The sequence below is a fragment of the Cygnus olor genome, chromosome 1, assembly GCF_009769625.2.
Source record: "Cygnus olor isolate bCygOlo1 chromosome 1, bCygOlo1.pri.v2, whole genome shotgun sequence".
Classification (NCBI taxonomy): Eukaryota; Metazoa; Chordata; class Aves; order Anseriformes; family Anatidae; genus Cygnus; species Cygnus olor.
In genome coordinates this window covers 167025957-167044116 of record NC_049169.1, presented here as the reverse complement: position 1 = coordinate 167044116, position 18160 = coordinate 167025957, and the positions used below count along the sequence as shown (strand labels likewise).

Here is an 18160-nt window from a genome sequence, read left to right as displayed (position 1 = left end):
ATCTTATTCCAAAATATCTTAATCATAAGCACTTTGTGATTCATTCATTCCTTACATAACTACAACTCAGTAGATGCAAGACTAAGCACTTTTAATGTACAGTTTAGTTTATCTGATCTCATGTTTGCCATCTACTTTAGGATGAGATGGATCACCCCTACAACTGCTTATTTTTGTCTGTTGAGTCTATGGGGAATCTAAGGTGACTAAGATGCAAATGTATACATTTGTTTAAATGAATCCCACAGTGAACATTTAATCTAGATGAGAGACTCATCATTAAAACCCATCTGACTGTTCAACAGGAAATATTGAATCTTTGCTAATAATTCTGTTAATTTACTAACTGGTGTTCAGATCATAACATCCAATTCATTGCCTTGTTTAGCAAATTTAACAATCACAATTAAAGGCTAGGGAAGCAGATCCTGCAAAATTATGAACTCCATTTACATTCTCACTTGCCAGACCAGCATTATATTTTAGCCATGAAATTCAAGGCTTTTTCCCATGGTATCATGAAGATAAGTAAAACTCCAAAACAAAGTTTAGTGACTTGGCTATAGCTAAAGATCTGTTTTTCCCAAAGTTTTATGAAGACATTCCTTTAGCTTGAAATGCAATGTGTTCAACATACCATATTTGTCCTTAAGGCTGTATAATTATTCCTTGGCTAGCACCTAGACAATACTTTTCATCCAAAGATCTCAGAGTTTACAGAAGTAGATAAATGTTACTGACAAGCATTTGTCTTATATCCCATGTTGTCAGTTACAACTATAGTCTTGTCTTTAAATGAACTATGTCACATACTAAACACTGTAATACTGGAAATCATATTTTCAGTCTGAAGTTTATTTTATTTTCATTTTTGCAACAGAGTATTTTTAGAAAAGGAGCACATCCATCCAACTAGTGGATGTGAATACATGATCAGTTTACGCTAACAGAAGAATACATTAATAAATGCACTAAAGTATAAAAAAATAAAATCAGTGTTCAATCTGTTAAACAATAGAAAAATTCTTATGAACTAGTGATACTGTCATTGAACTGGAGAGAGTTTTAGAACAAGCTTGCTCTGGCTTTTTCACCCTATGATTTGGAATCTGCTCACAGTACTGCCAGCTTAACCAAAAAGGATTAACTCTCATATCCAACTGAGAACACAGATAATTCTCAGTAATTGGTAAAAAATGAAGATGAATGGGACTGAGAGATAAGGAGCAATTAGCTCATCAGCAGTTACAGCTGTGCACTCAATCCGGATCCATCTCTTGAGTCTCGGCCCCTTTTAAAGAACCCAGGACACCCCCTCCCCAAAAATTGCTGTACCTGCCCATTATTCCTCTCTCTTCCATTTTATTTCTGTGCTATACAAAGACACCTGTCATAGCATTCTGTGTAAATTACTACCTCTCCCAGGACCTGTATCTGCAGCCAACCTTCTTTTTACATTAAAAAAAAAAAAAAAAAAAAAAAGGGGGGGGGGGGGAAATACGGAAACCAAATGACTACTGTAGACACTCTTAAGTTCCCTGTCAATCGTTTCATTATAGCAGCATCATCTGTTTGAAAATATAAGCAATTCCCTCATCTAATTATAGGGAGGATTTGAGGTTCATTAACATTGCCAAGGCAGAGAATCAGATGAGCAACTGCAGAGCTGTGCTCAGTGGCCTGCATTCTCTGTTTCCTTTTATTTGCTTTTTCAAGGTCTCCAAGACTTTTTCCTGAAACCATAAAAGTAATTCTTTCCTTCAAAATAGACATGTGTGTTTAGAAAAAGGAAATGACTACATGTTGTACTGTTCTATTATTGGGCAAGGTCACTAGAGAAAAATAATTTAACCTAAATCATTTTATCTCTGATTCTGGATTTAAAAAAAAAAAAAAAAAAAAAAAAAAAAAGAATGCAAGCAACCATCGTTATTTTTGAACAACACAGTGCAGGAAATCTTAGATTTGTCTCATAATTTTATACATTACAAAGCAATGTAGATGAATAGAAAACCCAACCTGTCAATAAAACTTCTTAATTTTCAACACATTTTGTGGTTGTTTATGGATTAACATGCTAGCCAAGTGTAAGATACTGCCTTGTACTTCCTAACTGTGTTTAGAAACCAAGAACACCAAAGTCTTCATGATTGCTTCACTTCCTTGAAGAAATAATAGCATTTTTTTTGTATGAATGTAATTTAAACAATGACATTTTCTTGGGACATCTGTTTTGAGATCACATTTTGAATAGATATGAACTCATTTCCTACCAAGCAAGTAATTTACTATTGTTGATAGTTGTTTATGAGTTTTATGAGTCAGATTTCAGCAAGTGGCAAAGGTCTTTACAAATCCTTTGAGTATTCTCTAAACTGTATGCATAGTTTATTCATTATATAAAATGTTTGGGAAGCAAAAGTATAGGGACTGTTCTTTACTTCCTACCAAGTTATAGATAGCAAAGCCTAGCTCACAGAAGTATCTTTAAACACATTTACTTTTAAAGGCTTCTATCATTTGTTGCTGCAGATTAATGAAGTATGATAGCAAGGTAGTAAGTACTTAACAGCAATGAAATAATTGAGGTGCTCTACCTATCCATAACTTCAGAGTATCAGGTGATAAATATGTGACTGATCCTAATAACATCATAAGATGTTGATATGACAAAGAGCAGAACCTCTTCAATGAAATTTAATGTTTGACCTTGTCACTCTCTTTCCTTTAACTCTGCAATTAAAACAAAAACAAAAACACGGCATGATCTTAGAGACAATGCATTTTGTTTGCTGCCATATGGAAGTCATTTTTTTAAATGAGAAAACAGTAATTTATCTATCCTGCATGTTGTATATAGAAGTGCCACTAAAAAAAAAAAAAAAAAAAATAGGACATTTTTCCTTCTTATCTGCAATGTAGCTCATATCAGCCAAGCTGTCACAAGACAGTACTTGATATAAACAAGAGATTGCAAAGACATCGCAGTAATCAATATTAGGATGGCTACAGTATGGAAGCCCCAACCACTGCATATCATTTGTCTCAGCATCTATTTCTATGACCAAATGAAGCATTAATTCAAATCGTAAATCTATGGTGATTTAAATCTGGGAATGAGCACCTGCCTGCTTTAATGATTTATTTTGTACATTTCAGTAAGCAGGAGATTTGTCCATATGAACTGACAGGTCACCTTCAGATGCCAGTAGCAGACTGTTTATCACCATGCAGACTAGCATCTCATCTTAGCAAGTAAATATTAAACTAAAAGAATCCAATTGATTGTGGATGGGGGAGAAAGGCGTTGCAGCCATATATTTTACTCAGTGTGCTAATACCTCACTCCAATTCCTCTGTAATTTATTTTTTCTTTTTCTTTCTTTCTCTTTCTTTCTTTCTCTCTTTCTCTTATTCTCTTTTTCTCTCTTTCTTTCTTTCACTCTTTCTTTCTTTCTTTCTCTCTTTCTTTCTTTCTTTCTTTTTTTTCTCCTTCTGAAATGATAATGCTGGTGGGAGGATGCAAGCTCAAGGTTACCATGCAAAACTGAGAGATATAAAATAATTACTTATTAGTATCATTGACTTCCTTCAACTCCCTTCACTCACTAACCTTTTGGCCATTGCTTCAAAGGACCAAGTTAATAAATTTGTGTAGTGCTCTGTATAATTATACAATGTTCATCTACATAAATGACTTCTGTAAGTCACATTAAGCATCTGATTAAAACCAAAAAGCAAGACGATTCAGAAGTAAACCTGACAATATAAGGAGCTTATATTTTATTTTTCTTCCTTAACATAGACATTAAAAAAGCCCAAGAATAAGGTACGCTCAACCCATGTACATTACCATACCATAGCACCTGTTACATGTGGGCTAACATGTAGATAAAGCTCTTAGACTGTTTTTTATTTGTTTGTTTTTCTCCAATTTGGTTAGACATATAACATAATTTAAAATATAATCAAAAATCAGATTATTTTCTTCTGTTTTTTCCCTTCCTCCTGTCAACATTCATAATTTTAATGTTTTAAATTCATGCTTAACAGGCCATAGGTTAAATTGTTAATGATATATGGTCTTAATAATATTTATTTGAAAAAAAAAATAAAAAATTAACATTTGGAAAAAAAAAGAAAAATAACCCCACAAAACAAACAAACAAAAAAAAACTCGAAACAACAACAAGAAAACATGCACATACCTATTACCAAACAACATTTCTGAAATATGGTTCTTGTCAGGATAATACAATATGCTGGTTTTCAGCAATGCAATTGACAAATAGAGAGTTAATTCTTAGTGAATCTAATAATACACTGGTATAATTATTACTAGCAACCACTTCTCTGATTAGGCATAGGCATAAATGACGCTGGACACTAGATAGGACCCACTATAAAAGAAACAAATAAATGAAAGTAACTTTTGAGAAAACTTCCATAGGAAAAGTATAATTCAAAGCTGTGAACAAACAAGCAGACTGTATTTCCAGAGACATTTCTCATAGAATGAAAACAACTGAGGCCATTATTTTTTTCTGAACAAAATGAACTCAATTCTTCATTCAGTTAAACTGGGAAAATAACTGAAGTTACCAATTAAGTTAAGGTGCTGAGAGGAAATTTTGACGATAAATAATGTTACTTTACCCTACTAAAATAGCTTGAATATATCTTCTCAATCAGGCAAAATGATTAAACTGTGTATGAGCAGATTAACCATATAAATTTTGTCTCAAACAATTATTTTAAGATGGATTTCAGATGAAATTCAGCTATTCCTTCCACAAATCCTACAAATACCTCATGTGGTCTACATGTTGATTATTTGTTAACTTTTCCATTTCCATAGATATACAAGTAGTTTGTCAGAACAGCCAATAAAAATATTAGTTCTCTAATTCAATATGTGAACACTTTGTTTCACATAATGCATGCACTATGCATGCACCTAAATTAGCTTTGAGTTCAGACTCCTTATCCTCATACTTTGTATTTACATTTTTTTTTTGTATTTATACTTTTTTTCTTTGTATTTACACTTTAATACTTCACTCTTTTTTCAGCATCTTAGGCGCCACCTTGTCCTTCCATTTTACTTGCACCTATCATCTCTTCCACTCAGATTTCAAAGACACCTCCTCTTTACCCACTGTTGTCCTCACAATTTTTCCACTAATATTCTACTGAATGCATGTGTTGGTATTCAAGTACTATCACAATAATTTAAGATAGTTTTCTTTGCAAGAGCATTTTTTAAAAAGCTTTTAAGAAAAACAAAACATTGGATTGTCACCTTATGCAGTTATGCATACATGTTGTTGTTATTTAAAATAACGTGTCTAGATGAACTGGTTCTTTGAACTGTAGTCCATATTACTTATAAATAACAGCCTACCGATGCTCCCAGATGCTCCTAGAGCTGTGGTTCACAAACATATTTATGTTAAGGCTAGTACATAACTATTTAAGACTCATTTCAAATACATTTACAATATGAAAAATTATAAATAAATAAATAAACAAAAGAGCCCAAAATAAAAACAAAAAATCCCTATCTTATGCCATTTTATTCCAACAAACACCAATTTTGTCTGCAGTTTTCTGAACATACCTCTTTGTCATTGAATTTCTGTTGCTGAGTTAATACTGTCTCAACATGATAAAAGGAAGCAATACAATGAAATGGCATAACAAAACATTTTACAGCAGACTCACACAGATGATTAAAGATTTAATCAACAACAACAAAAAGTTACTCTAGCTTTGAAGTATGCTTTAGCAAAACAAATCATCCAAACAAATGAATAAAGTATACCAAAACAATTCTGTTTGAGAAAGAACATGAGTTGCTGATGGTTGCTTAAGAAATGGAAAAATCTGTTAACTACATTTTAAGAATGTGTTTATTAAAATAAAATATGATAGGAACTGCAGAGCATGGCAATAATTTATTGTGTATGTATGTTTTCCTTTTGTCACAGGGCACATGAAAGTATGAAATATTTTCATTTCAAGCTTGTTTTCTGAATTACCTAAAGTCGATACCCAGCACACTGAGTAGCAGACATCGTTAAATTTCTCTTTGACACCATCATCTGTCACCCCACCTGTACTTTGAAAAATGAACTCTAAGCAATCAAACCACTTTCTTTCATGGAAAATATTAACTGGAGTCTGCAAAAGTAACCTGCAAAGGAAATAATGTTTTTTTTTGTAATAGTAACAACAACACAATGCTGGTGTAAAGGTCATACACAAAACAAAACTAAAAACAGTAAGAAAAGGAAAACAAATATGCAACATTTTACATCAAATCAAAAACTTCAGAAGGTAGTCTACAAGAATCACCATTTTAATAAAACACCATCAGGGTGTTACGGACATTGTATAATGATGTGTCTGAGACTTACCGACACTTGAATTCAGATCTCCATTTTCAGAGTCTGCTCCATGCTGGTTGTTATTTGCATGATAGTTGGACATAGCTTCCAATTTAATTTTTTTCACTTTCATTGCTTCTGCTATGGCAGCATTGGTGGCAGCTGCTGCTGCTGCAGCTGCTGCTGTCAGGCCTGCAAAGTATGAATAAAATTTAATATACATTATTCTATGATTCTTCATTATTGTAGGGACTAAGACCATTACTCTTCCTTCATGCTTACTATGAACAGAGAACACTGCAGAGTAGTTTTCCTCTTGTTTCATTTGAGGGCTATCAATTTTTTCAAATAAACTATTTCACATCCTATATAGATAGTTACTTCTAAACATCCCACATCCACCTAAGTCTTAGCTTGGTATCCAGTAACTGCAGTTATAATAGTCATAACTAGCTGTAGCTACAAATACGTGCTTTCAGAAACCAGATTTTGTATGTAAATGATCTGAAGCATCTGACTAAGAAAAGGTGAACATGCATGCAACTGTACTTTGAAAAAATCTTTTAGATGTAAATTTTTTTTTGCCATGTTAATTAAAATAAATTAAAAAACAAATCCATTAATTTTTATTTATGAATAACAGACTAAAGAACTCAGGCATTTATTTCTAATTTCACATATAATATCTAGGTGATGTGGGCCCCCATAGGAATCATTTCTAGAAGAAAAGTTAGCTATGCAGAACATTGGTAAAATGCTTATTTTGCTTTCCCAAAACTTTAAGGCATTACAGAATTTAGCAATGAGAAATGGATCCATTAAATACATTTAATACCTAAGACAAAGGCACCTTTAGGCAGTCCAAGTGCTTGTCCTACCAAACCACATTTCTGCCATTCAGACACATACAGGAATATTTTACAAAAATGAGGAAAGTTCTCTCTGTCAAAAGCAATTACGAGAAATACTCTAGTAATGCCTTCAAAACTCAAAATTAGATACAGTCTTTACTCAATGTCATAAATTTTTTGCCCTTCTCCTTAAGGAGGATAATTTTTTCTGCTGTCCCCAGACAGAACTGCTGTCCACTCCCATAGTTTTGTTCCAACCTCGGTGATGATGAAGAGAAGTTGATGTCAAAACTCCTCAAGAGCTACCCAGGAAAACATCTCCACTACTTTCTGCTTGTCTCACATGATTAAAACAGGAGGTAGAGATGGAAATTAAAGAAAATTAAACATAAAAAAATGAAGGAGAAAGCAGTAAAATACGTAAGTTTTATGCAATATAACTACCAATCTAAGCCCTCAATCTATGATGTTGCATGAGTAGCAGACCCTCAATCCTTTTGAACCAAGATCCTTGCCCTGACAGGGGAGACAGCTTGAAAAATCTATGTAATTAGTTTAAAGGCTTCTGCTTGTCTGATTTTCAGCTATCCTGAGAGGTGTGAAGTGTCTTACGTATCTCAAGAGGAATTAACTCCACAATTTACTATTCTAGTGGGCCTAGGCTGCTGCCCAGCATAGGAAGAGCACAATTTATCAGGGAATACCAAATAAGCAAAGAATCCCAGGCTGCTGAGGTAAATATTGCTACCAGCATTGCTTCCATGGGTCTCTTATTGTCTCTTTTGCCTTCTTAAATGGAAAACGAGGTCAGTATTACCATGTTTTCAGCTAGCAACAGAAGGTAACCCACTGGAGAGAAAGCTGAAGGTGAACGGACTTCAGGAATCCCTGTCATCACATGGAAAGCAAAAAGGTGGCATAAGGGGTGCCTTTTTATATATTATGTCTTGCTTCAAGGTTGCTTTCCCTTATTTCTCTGCATGACTGTATAAAGATTAGCAAAAAACTCCAGCCTCTCTACTCACCTGACAAACAGACTTCCAGCACCTTTACGTGCAATGAGAATTACCAAGTATGTGATAATTACATTCTGCATGGGCAGATCAATATTATTTAGGAAACTGCCAATTCAGGAAGAAGTACCAAAAGGAAAAAAAAAAAAAATCAGAAGGTGGATAAACTCGAGGATTTCATTTTATTTTAGCTCCTGCTACTATTACAAAATGTGCACATACTTGTCTTAAGAAGGTACTGACAATAACATGGATTGTTTCCAATGATATTTTTATCTTAGAGGAAGGATATGAAGTTATACATTACACAAATTTGGTTACAGTCCTTAAATTAGGCCAAAGAGAAAGGGATCATGCACCTTTGAACATTGGTTTGTATCCTGTGTTCATTAAACAATGGAATATCCTATACTTATATATATATTTATACACATACATACACTACTGAAAAGTTAAAACTAGCATCTTTAAAGAACAATCCCATAGAAAAATATTAAAATACCAATATATAAAACCAGTAAATATGACAGCATACCTGAAACTTTTGGTTGTTATTGCACTCTAGATCAGTTTTTAAGCACCACTAAATATTAGAATAAACACCATATTAAACCAATACTCCATTGTATTTGTGAGCCCCCCTGGAAATATTATTGTCTATCTGAAAATATTATTGTTCACCATTGCAGAACTGCTAAAATAAAACCCTCCTTTGCTGCAAAATTTGCAAAATCATGTAGGCATTTATAGCTTCCTCTGAAGCTTACATAACACTTCTCTGTAAAGAAAGCCATACCCTTTGGATAGGGATTGGAAAAATAAAACGCAGACTGCTGATATACAATTTAATACAATTCTTTCAAAACAATGCTTGTGATAATAAATTATAATTTTTTAAAAGCAGAAACTAAACTTTAAATTTTATTCCTTCTCTCATATAACTGCTTAAGTGACTGAAATGATCGCTTTGCCATATAGCAATTAATTTAAACTGTATGAAACTGAAAAGTGTCTCTCATATAAGCATGACTCGGAGCGGGAGGAGGTACAGAAGAGGGGCACTGAATATGGGATAATCCTCAGAACCGTAGCTTAATCCAGTTCTTCACAGCAATGCCACCCTAGCACAGTTTCTGCCTTACTGTTACTTTTTTCTACTTTTTAACTGCCATGATGTAGCAAAGCAAGTGGCAAGGAAGGTCCTGAGCCACTCACCAGAGCCCCTGGCACTGGTGCACTGTGGAAGACAAAAATTTCTTGTTAGCACATTGCCCTACTTAACTCACCAGAAAAGTCTGTCATATATATTATAAATAAAACAGATTTATAAGCTGTTACATAACAACCATATGTATATTTAACAATTCTAAACTTTAAAGTTCACGTATGGATATATACTTGGGACTTTTTTTTTTTTAAACAGGTTGTTTGAAAAAGTCTTTTGACCTAAACACTAATTAATATCAAATTTCTCTTATAAGAAATGAGCACAGCCACAGAATTTCCAAGTAGTACATTTTTCATTACATTTTATCTTCAATATGAGATAAAAAATATCATCTATAAAGGCATCTGAAATGGAAGAAATAATAAGAATCACTATGAACACCCCTTTAGGTATTTTTTTTTTTTTCTAAAAATTTATTTGAACAGTTAAAAAGTGTCCAGGCTAAAATACTCAATGGATCAAAATCAATGGTAGTTGTCATTAATATTCTGAAATTGATAAGTTGTTTATGTCTGGCATTTTTCCTGCTGATTATGCAGTGAGACAGGCAGCTTTATAAATATCTCATCACTCCATCGTCACACAAATTTCATCGACAGTGCTCATGCACAGCTATTAGCAATATGAATCTAACCATTACAAGAGGAAAGAAAATCGAACATGTGGCATTAATACGCAGTCCTGGTTCCTAACCATCTGATAGGCAGATGGTGTAAAGCGGATTCTCCAGCTGAAATGAAGGGGCACATCATTTAAAACCTTGTTTGCATTCTAACTGATATCAGTGCCATATTGATATACATGATACATCATGGCAGTATTTGAACAATCTAGTTTGTTTCAGTCATAAATGTTTACAGCCTTGTTTTTTATCTTTAGAAGCATGTTCTGAAGAGCATATTTTTAATTTATGAAACCTATTGTTTACTTCTGTTGAACCAGAAGATTAGCAAAGAGCAGGAGTATTAAATTACCACAACTGTAGCAGTATAACTAAGATGGATGAATAAAGTATGTTTTTTCAATAAAAGATGTTAGTAAAGGAATTAAAAATTAGCCGAGGCATCTTATGCATTAAATACATTTACTCATTTAAACCTTACAGCTTTTTTCCCATGTGACATACTTAGAACTTTAATACCTTATAAAGCTACTCATTTAAATCTCTCCCTGCATGCAATTAATCTTGTCCAACAATTTAATTCAAAACACAAAACATCAGAAAGTAAAGTTTAATTCAACAATCATGGTTCTGAAGTAATCTCGGTATTGCTGACAGTTCCTATAGACTCATCAGCAAAAGTCTGTTCAAGGTGTCTTGTAGGAACCGCATGAATTTGAATTACAACTCAATTGAAAGCTCTCCAAGCCTTAGTAGGAACTCAGGAACAAGAAGCAGAACACCAAAAGAAACCGTGAATGATCCTTTCCTACAAAGACCTTCCCTCTTCTGTCACTAGATTACTTTGGCCTGTTGGGTGTGTTTATAGCTGTTAATTATGTTAATAAAGTTGCAGCCTGCTGCCTCTGCCAAATATAATCATAGGCATTCTCCTGCCAAGTTCTAGTCTAATTTACACACATGCAACTCTACTGAAGGCAAAATTTTGTGGGTGAGAATGAGACCAGAAGTATGCCCAGTATGTGTGGTCTCCAATGCTGAAAAATGAGTGAATGAAACACAATGACATAAAAACATACAATCTTCAGAAAACAATTCTATTTTCAAAGCAAAATGCCTGAGAAAACTGTCATATATCATGAAAGATTTTCAAAAACTGTACAAATTACTGGTGGGGACTAAATCATATCCTGGGGTTCTGCCTTCCAACAAATATTATTCCCTGCCTTAAGAGACTGTTCTTAAAACTTTAATTTTTTATGGCACAGCCATTTGACTACACATCCTAACTGAGAAGGAAAAAAAGAAAATGAAGTATGAGTATACTCCTCAGGCTCAAATACGTCTCAAAATGTGTATTTTGAATGTTATACCTAAACCCAGTCCTGTGACAAATTACAAACTTATTTCAGTAATTGATCTTAATTCATTTTTAACTTCCTTCATATAACTATTCCTAATAATAATCAGCTTTCTTAATAATTATTTCTAATAAATAATTATTAACTTCCTTAATATAACTATTACCTTTCTTTGTATATATCATACATATACATATTTAAGGGTACATAAAACATCCAATTATATATATATATATATACGTATTTTCACAATCTCTTTCTTTAGGACTTTGATAACGTTTTCTTGATACATTATCTTTGCCATCAAAGAACAGGCAGAAAACTAAAAAATGACTGTCAGCAGTGTGTTACATTTAATTTCATTTATTTGCTGGAAAGTTCATTCTACAGAAGCATTTTATTCTTTGTGTGGGAGGAGGTCCAAATCTCATCTAAATTCTGAAAGAACTCCTTTCATTATTTCAAATTAATGTTTAATCTTTTTTCTTACACTTTATTTCAGTGGCACAGACTTGAAAATAATTCATGTCTTTTCTTGACTTAATTCCAGATTTCATACTGGAGTTCTTACTTGGGCAAAAATCTTACTATAATCCGAAAAACTTTGCCTGAGAAATAAATGCAGGGTTACCTCCTAGGACTTGACCCTGATCACTGTAGATTATTGCATTGGTTTCATGGCTTTCAACAGTTCAGGTACAAGTTTTTGGTAGCTTATTACACTGCTACCAAGTTATTTCAAATGAAATAGGATCCTAACCTCAGTCCTATCTAATGGGTGTTTTATATAGTGTGATACATAAAACAAAAAGGGGAAAGCAATTTGCAGGAGGACAGAGGTCTGATTACATAGATTGTAGAAAGGGGAACTTCACACTGTACCATAATGTTCTGTTAAAATATACTGATTTTCATTAGTAGAGTTCTTCATGTAAAATGTAGTTCTGGAACCTAACAGTTACCTTTATTCCTAAGACAAAAAGCCTTATTTTTGTTAAGCTTCCTGGACTGATCTCATACAACAACATTAGTGCATCCCAAAAATGTCATTACCTGTTATTTCAGGATAATCAAAAAATCCTTGTCAGGACATTCTAGTTTTATTTTCTTGTTCAGCTTGAATGGTTCAGCATAAATTGCTCATTTAGTTTTTTTTCCAAAGATATTTAAAATGGCTGTTATTAAAAGAGTCATGCAAATACAGGAGAAATAAATAATTGCACTTTAAATATTGTTAAAGAAGGAATACTTAGAAAAAATCACCCATATGATCTAATTTAAAATGGTGCAACTAAAATGGAATTGTCAGTCTTGTACTGGGACAAAAACAGTGTATGTGAGGCTCAAACCATCTGTTGTTCATCAAAACTAATCAGATCTTTTTTCCTGTAACTACTCCTAAATTGCAATACGAATTTTGAGTTCCGGGTATTGCATTTAAGATAAACAAGAAAAAAGCTGAATTTCTACAGCAACCTTCACATCTAAAAATCTTTTTACTTATAATATATCCCTGCAATTAATAATAGCAGAAATAAAGAATGGACCCAGAAAGAAGCAGCGTCCTATTGATCTGTTTTGTTAAAAGTAGATAAAACTTAAGCTAAATAAACTTAAGCTAGATAAAACCTCATTTGTTGAAAGAGAACTACTGGCAGATTCAGCAATGCTGAAAAAAAAAAAAAAAAAGTAAATGTAATTATTTTATCACCAATATTTACCATCTATTGTACTGATGGATATATATTCCTTGAAGGTTGTGTTTGTTTGTTTGTTTTGTACTGAGTAAAAAGTATAATCATAAAGTGTATTTCAAATACCATGGCCAATTACTGTTATAGCTTAACATGGTTTTGAGATCTGTGAATTTATTATTGGCTTGATGCAATTGCTGCAGAATTAAACAATGCATACTGTATAAATGCCTTGCTATATTATTGTACCCCTCAACAACTGTTTAAAATACTATTGTAATGCATACAGTTTCACAACAATACAATTAAAAGAGAACATTCTTTCTTAAGTCATCTTTTCAAAAGCAATAGATTCTCAGTTCTCATTCAGTCTGTTGCATTATTCATTTCATGTGCAACCTCATGCTGGACCATAAATTGTTACTTTATCTAATCAAAGGCGACTTAACTTCACAGAAGGTCAAAGGTTTAATTTTGTGAAGTATTATCTTACACTATGAGTTTAACCAAAAAATAGAAGAAAAACAGCCAAGAAACTGGTAATAAATGAACCTTTATTGCCTCAGGCATTGGCTTAGTTAATAAACTTTCATTGAAGGTTTCTTTCAACTGTTATGGACAATGAGGTAAAAAAAAAAAAAAAATAATAATCTTAAATTACAGCCATGTGTGACTTTTAAAGCAGGCATTCTTTTTTATCTCAACCTCCCTAGCTAAGGAAAAAGACAAAGAGATTGTCTTCAATTTCTTAACCAGAAATGTGTGCTTCTAAATAGATGAAAAAGTGCAGATCAAGGCTGTTAAAAAGCAGAGGTCAGCTTTGAACAATATAAAAAAATACTTTTACTTAAGTGTCAAACCTTTATCCACAATCTCTTTAACTGAATAGTATGGATTTCTCCTCTGCCTCCTCCCCCCCAAAAAAAGTATGTGTGAAGGGAAAATATATATACTAACAATATATTATGCTAACAATGATGCTTGGTTCCTAATAGACTTTCTGTTTTACATTTGCATTGCTAGAATGCAATAATGTCTCTTGTTTAATAGAATGACTTATTATGGGAACAACTTTCTTGCACTTTTTGCAAACAGAAGTTCCTTTCTTCTTTTTGTGTGTATTATCTCATGTTCTCACAACACTATTCTCTCTGTTACAAGAAATTAAAAGGTTTAACATAAAGAAACTTACTGATAGTTATTGGTGTTCTGTGAATTTTCCTGAATAGCATTCTTATATTTGAATAATTGCAATGTCTTTTATTTACATGTTCTTTGAGTTTTGTTTAGAGAAATGCATAATAAAATCAGTAGTACTTAATAAAACATTATTTTTTTAACTTCAGACTAATTTATAACTAGATGGACACAATTAATTAATTGCAACACTGCTACAATTCAAAAAAAAAAAAAAAAAAAAAGACATGTTCACGCTTGTAACAGCAGTAATGTAGCTAAATACTCATAATCTTTCAACCAGCAGGAGCTTTTGTAGATTTTTTTTTTTTTTTATAAACCTAATCCACAGCTTGACACAGATCCTGGGGTAATGGCACACAGTTCTTTGATTAAATTAATATCTGAACACTGTTGAAGCAGCCTGATGGCCCCATGGAAGTCTCCTTACTACTTCCAAGCTCAGCCTTGTAAATGGAGTTGCCACACTCATTCCACTAGACCCAATGTAGCCCAAACGCCTGATCACATGCGTGAAATTTAACTTATTCATGTGTGTAAGTATCTGTGGGATCAAAAGAAGTTCAGAATAAAATGAGACTGTAGCTGTGGACTCAGTGTTCCTGTTTTAGCTTTTACAGACTTTTGGTCTGATGGATGTGCCCACAGAGGAACCATTTCTCTGCACTACATTGAAGAAATAGTCCGTAGATATTTACTCAGTGTGGGATCAAAACCTTTGTGGCCTATGTAGCTTTGATCCCAAAGCAACATTTTTGCCCAGAGAAAGCAAGATTAGATTCACACTTTTGGTGATTAAACTGTAAACAAGAATAGTCAACTGCAGACTTATTTCAGGCTTCTGTCTTCCCCAAGAAATGAAAACAGATTTTTTTTTCTATTCATGAAAAAAAAAAAAAGAAAAGAATGCAGAACTTTAATTACAAACAATTACCATTACCAACTGAGATGAAGTATTATCATAACAGCTCATACAGTGTATCTTTAATAGACATTTAAAATATAAGCTACAATTTTAAGGTATTAAAGAAAAATTTCATAGGATTATTCATTAACAGCATAAGAATATGCTACATAAACAAATATCCAAGGTTTAAAATACTTTTAAAGAACAATTCTCAGTCTGCTTTGTCACATTTAGTTTTAAATTAGATATTGTATCCCAGAAAACAAACAAACAAACAAAATATCTTTGGTTTATAATATATACTTACAAATTCTATAACGTTCTACTGTTTGCCGTTCTGTATTTGCAAGAATGAAAAGCAGGCTGCACCAAGCAATAGAATGATGTAAAAAATCCCAGAAATCTACTGGTTATTTCAAGGCCTATATGCCATTGTTTTAACACCTAAAGTTGGGTGAAAGAATTTTCATGTTTCAAAATGTAAAGCGTTTACCTGTAAGGGTCAGGAGAGTCCTTTCTCCCCCTCCACGTCTCTATTCACTTGAAGTGTTTTAACTTTAAGAGCTGCACTGTGCTGCACTGTGGCTTTGGGCCTCTTTTTTTTGGTGTTGTTGTTTTTTTCTTCTCCTCCACTCCATTTGTTTGTTTGTTTGTTTGTTTTTGTTTTCATTTTTTTAAAGTTTCGTCAGATCCATTATGCATTTTGCCATGCCAGAGGCAAGGCATGGGGCCAAATGTACTGTTACAGAACACTGATAGCAGAGTATTGTACTGTGATGCAAAACTGTGATACTGTACAAGGTAGTTGTGATAACAACTTACAGGGAACACTGTGTAGTCCTGCTTCCAGATTAAAAGGCAGTAAATTCTTACAGACATCTCTCTCTCACCTATATGCTCTACTTCTTGCATCAGGTAACAGAACACTAAATTTCATGGACTGGCACCTAACCTCTGGAGTGTGCACACTTCTTTTGGTGTCTTGAGTGCACTAGAAAAATCACAGACTTTGTACATTTGGAGACACACATATCTCTTTCTAATAAAGAACATGGCATAACAGTGAAATGATGTTCATTTGTGTCATATCCTGGCACTCAGTCAAACCGTGGCCACATTATGACTCCAAATCAAAGGAGTTCTCTCCAGCCCATGGTGAGACATCTTTGAATAATTTTATTGAATAATACCTCGAATCACCTCATACTCAAAAAGTAAATATTTGAAGACTCTTAATAATGTTAAAGGGGAAAACATGGTATTTAAAATGCACACATAATCATGGTATTTGGTTACACAAAAACAAATATGCAGTAACTTTTCCACAGTCCCTTTTATATTGATGTAATTGCAGTTTATATTATGAAAAACTGTAGCCTTTAGCAAATTTAGATTTATATGATTGATCATATGTGTTTCCATAAGGCATAATCTTTTAAATCAAGAGCTGAATAGTACCACTGTCCACCTCATTATGAACTAGTGTGGACTAGAAAGATCAGCAAATATGCAACTTAACAGAGTTCCAAGATTGTTTTTGGCCCCAATAAATCCTCATCATATCATGTTGGAATGAGAAATTATATGTATATTACTAGCAGTACTTTGTAGAAGACAGAATTGTATGTTACCATGCTCCTCTCAAGCTGGTGGCTTCTACCAATAGCAAAGTACAATGAGAAGAGAATTCCACAGATTCCCCATTTTGTAGAAAGAACTAGATTATAATTTATAGCAGATAACTGAATTAATCTTTTCTTCAGGAATGAATGAACAGGCTGTCAACAGATTAGGGTTTTCCCCAAACCTATCTGTTACTGGAAATCACTTTTCTCCATCTTGTCAGCATTTGCAGAAGAGTGGGACATGATGTGTGTTTTGTAATTTCTCATTGCTCTGGGTTATGACCTTTCTTTTTATCATTTCTAAATTCTAAGTTTTACACTTCTGTGACATTGAGATTGGCAAGATGGACTGCAAAGTTAGCACAAAGTGAGTAATAAAAATAATTGACAAAAATTTAATCAGTATCTAGATAATAACTCACTTTTTTTTCCCAACCACAAGCAATCTAACTTCAACCAATAGCAAGATGCACTATTAATATTTAATAATGAGCATATCAACACTCTGATGGAGAGAATATCTTTATCTTTTTGAATAAAAACATGCATAGTCTGTTTCTGACATATTTCTTTAGTATTTTTTAGACATTAGTAGCCCTCAACACTAACTACAAAACTAAAATTTTCTGTATGGGTCATTTAAAAATGAAACAGGAGCATTGTTATTACATTATCTTAGAAATCTGAGCATCATGCACATTCTAATTTTATACTAATTTTGATTTGAAGTCACTTTGGAAATAACATGGATAGCTAAGATTGCAAGCATTTATCACTACACAGACCAAAGACCTTGGTGGCCACTTCCTAAAGTGAACTGAAGAACATACTAGCTCTGAAAAATGCCAAGAGGACTGCCAAATTACAGAACTATAAAATTCTTTGGCATGCATAAATTTCAGATGAAACAAGGGGAAACAATTGTGGTTTTTTTCAGCAATTCCCTACAATGAATTTCTGAGTTTCTTTACAATTGAATTCTTAATCAGTAGCTAAAAATGTTAAAACACATGCTCCCCTTCCCCTTCCCCTTCCCCTGGTTTTTAGTTTCTCTGTTTATCAACAGAGATTTTCAACAGCGATAACAGGCCACGACAGAAACGTGTTTCATCTAAGCTGTACAGGATGGTATATAGTAGGGTTTCACATAATAAAGGCAGATGAATCAGCATGATTCTGTCCTTCTCGCAACAATATTTAATAAAGATGACATATCATCTATGGAGACATTCATATATGCACCATTTAGTATCATGATCAAATCTGAAAAGTG

The 18160-nt window shown here is 33.2% G+C and overlaps 1 protein-coding gene across 4 annotated transcripts in view; it reads right to left on the bottom strand.

The window, feature by feature from the left end:
• DACH1 (dachshund family transcription factor 1) overlaps positions 1–18160 on the bottom strand; it is a 375540-nt gene that overhangs the window by 175598 nt on the left and 181782 nt on the right. For all 4 annotated transcript variants that reach the window (XM_040540578.1, XM_040540569.1, XM_040540595.1 and 1 more), the window contains exon 3: positions 6420–6581. In XM_040540578.1, coding sequence (XP_040396512.1) covers positions 6420–6581 — 162 coding nt within the window. The remainder of the gene's footprint in view (positions 1–6419; positions 6582–18160) is intronic.